Source organism: Arachis ipaensis, chromosome B09 (genome assembly GCF_000816755.2).
Source record: "Arachis ipaensis cultivar K30076 chromosome B09, Araip1.1, whole genome shotgun sequence".
NCBI lineage: Eukaryota > Viridiplantae > Streptophyta > Magnoliopsida > Fabales > Fabaceae > Arachis > Arachis ipaensis.
Genome location: NC_029793.2, coordinates 130439681 through 130444773, shown reverse-complemented (window position 1 = coordinate 130444773; position 5093 = coordinate 130439681). Strand labels below are relative to the sequence as shown.

The following is a 5093-nucleotide window of genomic DNA, read 5'->3' as shown; positions in this document are numbered from 1 at the left end:
CTTTTAAAGATATGAAAAAAAAAATAAAAAACTAAAGAAAGATGACGTAAGATAATAACACAATCTTCTTGGTGTGAACTGGCCCAACAACCTAAACGGTTGCACTTTTTCGACCCTTCCCTTTCTCTATCCGTCATCCCCATCTCTCCGCTTCTGTTCAGTTTGACTTTCACCGCCTATAAAAAATAAGTTACATAATTCGTCATTCATAATCATCATATCTTCTTTCTATTATTTCGTTTCTCTTTTCTTCACCTTTTTTTTTCAATCTATCCAGAATCGCAGCCATGTCTCAGGTGCACCTCTCCCTACAGCTTTGTTTATTTACTTTTGGATTGGCTTGTTTACTTGTTTTGATTTGCCGATTTGTTGATCAAGTTGTTTGGAACGGATAAAAACCCTAATTTTGGAAGTAAAAAAATTTGAACTTGTAGTAACATGTATGGATTTCTGTTAATTCTAATGGGTTTGCAGATGAATTATGTTCTGATCATTGCTACATGTATGTTCATCTATTCAATTTCTTTGCTTCTCAAATATTTTAGTATTTTGACTTGTTCAGCTGCCAAGAGGATTAGGCTGTTTTTATGATTCTTGGTATACTCTAGAATAGCTGAAACATGTGAAACAATGATTGGTCCTTCCTTGTTTGTTTTAGAGTGTTTAGGATTTTTTTATTGTACAGTTTTTGTGAGGTTTTACAAGGTATACAGGTCATAGAGGATCTATCTGATGGTGATCTCAAAATTGTTTTGCAATTGCAATAAACTTTTATTAAAAGCTCTTATAAGTTTGCAGTGTCTAGATATGAATCTGCATGGTTAATTCCTTTTGTTCATGTCAAACTCTAAAATCTTCGCATTTAATACATGTTAGATACACCGTACACGAGATTGTCACTGTTATTCACGTTCAACAGTAATGATAAACAGAAGATGATTGTAATTTGCTGTCATGATTCTCGATGGTCAATAATTGTTGTTTGTTGTTTATGACTTTGCCTGATTCCTTGGTTTTGCTCTCCACATCCTTTTAGAATTGATTTCTGTAATTTTTTTTTGTTCGAAGTAATGTTTGGTTCTTTTGTTTAAAGATTTGAAGATATTACTTTCTTTTTGCCTAATGTAACTCTGAATATTTTCACCTTATGAATTGTAGACCGTGGTCCTCAAAGTTGGTATGACATGTGAAGGATGTGTTGGAGCAGTGAAGAGGGTTTTGGGGAAATTGGATGGTAAATTTCACCCCTTGGATTCAAAATGTCATTATATTGTTTTCAGATGACCATGATCTTAACTAATTAATGCAGTTCTTCTTTGCTAACCGATATTATCATTCCAACATGCAAACTTGAAAAGTGGTTTAGTTGTTTAATGATTTAATGTCTTACTGTAGCCACTTTAGTTAGTAGCTCTTTGCTTATTTGTCAATTTCAATCAATCATGATACGGTTTCCAATCTGGGTGAGCTGTTCTGTTTCTGAAACTTCCTTCCTGATCGTTATTTCCTTCCTTTTTGTTTGTAACTTGCTTCAGTGCTATGTTCTGTGTGGTATACGGCGTTGTGACATGAGGTTAGTAGAATATTGAGGGTCGTTTGTTATGTTAGAAGGGGAACTCTTATGAATGCTCTTCTATCTTAAAAGTTGTTTCTCTTGCTTGTTGGACTGGGTCCTGTCATCAAAGAAACCATATGCAACAATATACTATATTACTATTAACTTCTCTAACATACCAAATTTTACTACTTTAGTTATAATATTCTTGTTTCCAATTTTTACTCTTAATTTGTTGTTATGGAAACTTCTTGCTCTATTACATTTGGAATCTCTTTAATTTTGAAGTTCTCGGAGATTGCGAGTTCACTATACCTAATTATTTAGGGTGTTTTGTCTATTAAGGGAGAAGGTATCTTTGCGTATCTTCACCTAAATACTTTTGTTTTGAGTCTGGTGGTTTCTAATTTAGATATCCAATATGATATGTATTTTCGAAATTGGCTATAATCATTTAATGCTGCATGCTTGTATTTGCGGGTGTGGATCGAAGGAAATAATCAAGTCCTTAAAGCCAATTAATTTCTCCATTTTTTTTATTCCATGATAAAACGAACATGACAGAAGCAACTGAGCTGAGACGGAATCTTAATATTGTTTGAAGTGGTTGCAAAGATAATTTTATATGCGAAATGTTTTATGTATTCATATAGCCTCGTGCACTGATGCAACATACATCTTTCCACCATTAGATGGGGTGTGGTGCTCATCTCGTGTAGATCTCACACTCCATTTAATGGAGGACAGGTCTATGTTGTCTCGATATACAAGGCAATAGTGAGTGCGTATATTGACGGACATATTTTCGTCTTGCAAATTCGAACTATAATAATACTGCTGATATTTGCAGGTGTGGAATCATATGACGTTGACTTGAAGGAACAGAAGGTGGTAGTGAAAGGAAACGTTGAACCGGAAAAAGTTCTGCAAACTGTTTCCAAGACTGGGAAGAAGACTACTTTCTGGGATGCCGAAAAACCGGCTCAGTAACTGTTGCCTAAAATAATTTGGTTCTGTAGACATTGCTCTGTGAATCAGATACTACTTTATGGATCTTGCAAGATCTATATAACATGTATTCTATTTTTATCTGAGTAAGCTATAATAAACTCTTGGTACAAAACTATTATTTACAGTTGCGAATTGTGATATTTTATTAGTGTTGTTTATTGAGATATTTAATTTCCCTTGTTCACTCGTCCTTGTTCATTCTCAGTCCCATCATTTTCTTTCCCTCCATTTTAACCTAACTCTTTATCCACTTATCTTTAGAACCGAGCCAATACAAAAGACAAGAAACTCTTCATAAAAGCATGGCAGATTAAGCATGAAGTGAGTAGTTTAGATGGCTCACACGGTATGCCAATGAATTGACATGCTTCGTGAAAGCATTCACGTCCAAGAGGCCTAGAGTAATATGGATTTCAAAGATTTGTAGATTCCCCAAAGGTCAAAACATCCACTAAAAGAATGAAAGAAAATGAATCATAAAAACATTGCCTCGAAAGAATCAATCCAAAATAATTTGATAAATGAAAAAGTTTAGGGGCAGCAATTTTTTTAAATTCTGGCCAGCATATAAGCAAAGATAAGTGAATTATTAGATGAAATCTCACACCAATCTCACACCATTAAAACTATTATTGATGACTATTTGATGGCTACAAATTACAAAAGTTGCTGGCCCTCTAGTATTTCTCTTGATAAATTTTTTGCCTAGCTTAAAATCATCACTTAAAATCACGTGATGAATATTTTCGAAACAAGTAAAGATCTAATCTAGTCTTTGTCTATTTTTATGAAAGACCATGCAATTCCTTACCAAAGAAAAGGACATTTACTCAAAAAATTGATTTTGTGGAGATGGATTTATTTGTAATGAATAAGTGTCACATTGTCTTTGCGGAGGAGAAAATATTAATTATTCTATTGTATTTTCACTTACCAATAATGCCATTTTAAGCTGCCATTATCCAAAAAACACAAATCATTATACTAGTTAATTATAGGTAATTTGATATCGCTGTCAAGTATAATTAATCAGCATATAAGCATATAGATAATCCTATTTTCTTTTGGGTCCAATAATTTACTATGAGGAAAGATTTATTCTGAAAAAAATAAGAGAATTATAGTATGGTAAATAAAGGACCTCGGTGAAATGAGGCTCAGTTGCCTTGTTCATTTGTTTTGCACCAAAACCGCGAAAATAGCCTCTCTCTGTTTCGGCATTTTTGTCCACCTGACGAGACTGAGAGAAATCACCAACAGAAGAAAATCTGAACCCTCAGAATCTATCTTCACGAAGAAGAAAATTCCCATGTGATCAATCATGAAAAGCTCCCCTTTTTGCCACCGAATTCTTGCCACGGACATCCATGGCGGATTTTGTCATTTCACCAGCTTCGTGCTTTCTGCGTCGTTCCTTCTGAGATTTCGTCGCTGACCCATTTCCGTACGCATTCTCTTCTTTCATGGGCTCCCATAAAAATGAAAAATCGTTTTCTTATTTTCTTTTGTGGCCATCTCTGATTAGATATTTTTTGTTTGGTTTTGTTCCTTCTTAACATGGGACATTGCACTGTTGATAATATGTTTTGCATGTTAAAGAATGAGGATGTGTGATTTATAACACTTCTAGAGCCTTGCTTGGTGTAAGTTTTAATATGGAAAGAAAATATTGATTTTCTGTTTGTTGACCAATTAAAGGCATTGATATTATGCCAGTAACTAACTCTTCTGAGTTGTTAAAACCTTTATTTGGTGTTTAGTAACACTTATTAATGCGTACTATATGTAAATACTTGTATATGTAACATGTGTATATGTATACTGTATGTCAGTATGTTTGTGTATATGCATAAAATATTGTTGTCTTAAACTTATTAAATTTGTAATTGTTCTTTTTAATAAAATTCCCATATTTACATGTTGTTCTGTATTATATTTAATACTCATATATGTATTTGTCCAGCATAGGTTCTAACAAGTAGTGTGTTTCCAGGTTTCAAGGAATTGATTTAAGTGTGACAATGGCTACAAAAACAAAAACGAAAGCTAATGCGGAGATTGGTGATGAAGGAGAGGACTTGGTTTTGGCAACAATGGTTGCCAATGGAGATGATATTAGTCCTCTTGTCCGGCATGCCTTCGAAATGGGGAGGCCGGAGGGCCTCCTTCGCCAACTGAATTATGTGGTGAAGAAGAAAGAAGCAGAAATAGAAGACATGTGCAAGACACACTATGAAGAATTCATCAAGGCTGTTGACGAACTTCGTGGTGTGTTGGTGGATGCTGAAGAGCTCAAAAGCGATCTCCAAAGTGGCAATTTCAAGTTGCAGCAGGTTGGTACCAACCTTCTTGTCAACCTTGAGGAGCTTTTTGAATCCTATTCGATCAAGCAGAACGTGACAGAGGCTATAATAATGTCAAAGAACTGTATAGAAGTGTTGGAGCTTTGTGTCAAGTGCAATAATCATATCACAGACGGGCAATTTTATCCTGCAATTAAAACTCTGGATTTGATTCAGAGGAGTTA

General features: G+C 34.5%; 2 protein-coding genes across 2 annotated transcripts in view; both read left to right on the top strand.

The window, feature by feature from the left end:
- LOC107618941 (copper transport protein ATX1) lies at nt 71–2750 on the top strand. The gene is made up of 3 exons (XM_016321134.2): nt 71–296; nt 1159–1234; nt 2406–2750. The coding sequence occupies exons 1-3, from the start codon at nt 288–290 to the stop codon at nt 2543–2545; spliced, it is 225 nt and encodes a 74-aa protein (XP_016176620.1). The 5' UTR covers nt 71–287; the 3' UTR covers nt 2546–2750.
- Nucleotides 3373–5093, top strand: part of LOC107615950 (exocyst complex component SEC15A-like) — a 3800-nt gene continuing 2079 nt past the window's right edge. The window contains exons 1-2 of the mRNA XM_021110425.1: nt 3373–4010; nt 4560–5091. Coding sequence (XP_020966084.1) covers nt 4588–5091 — 504 coding nt within the window. The 5' untranslated portion in view covers nt 3373–4010; nt 4560–4587. The remainder of the gene's footprint in view (nt 4011–4559; nt 5092–5093) is intronic.

Excerpts from the sequence above, each read along its gene's own strand:
- LOC107618941 (XM_016321134.2), top strand. Across the intron at positions 1,235-2,405 it reads GGTTTTGGGGAAATTGGATG|GTGTGGAATCATATGACGTT; the intron begins GTAAATTTCACC and ends TGATATTTGCAG.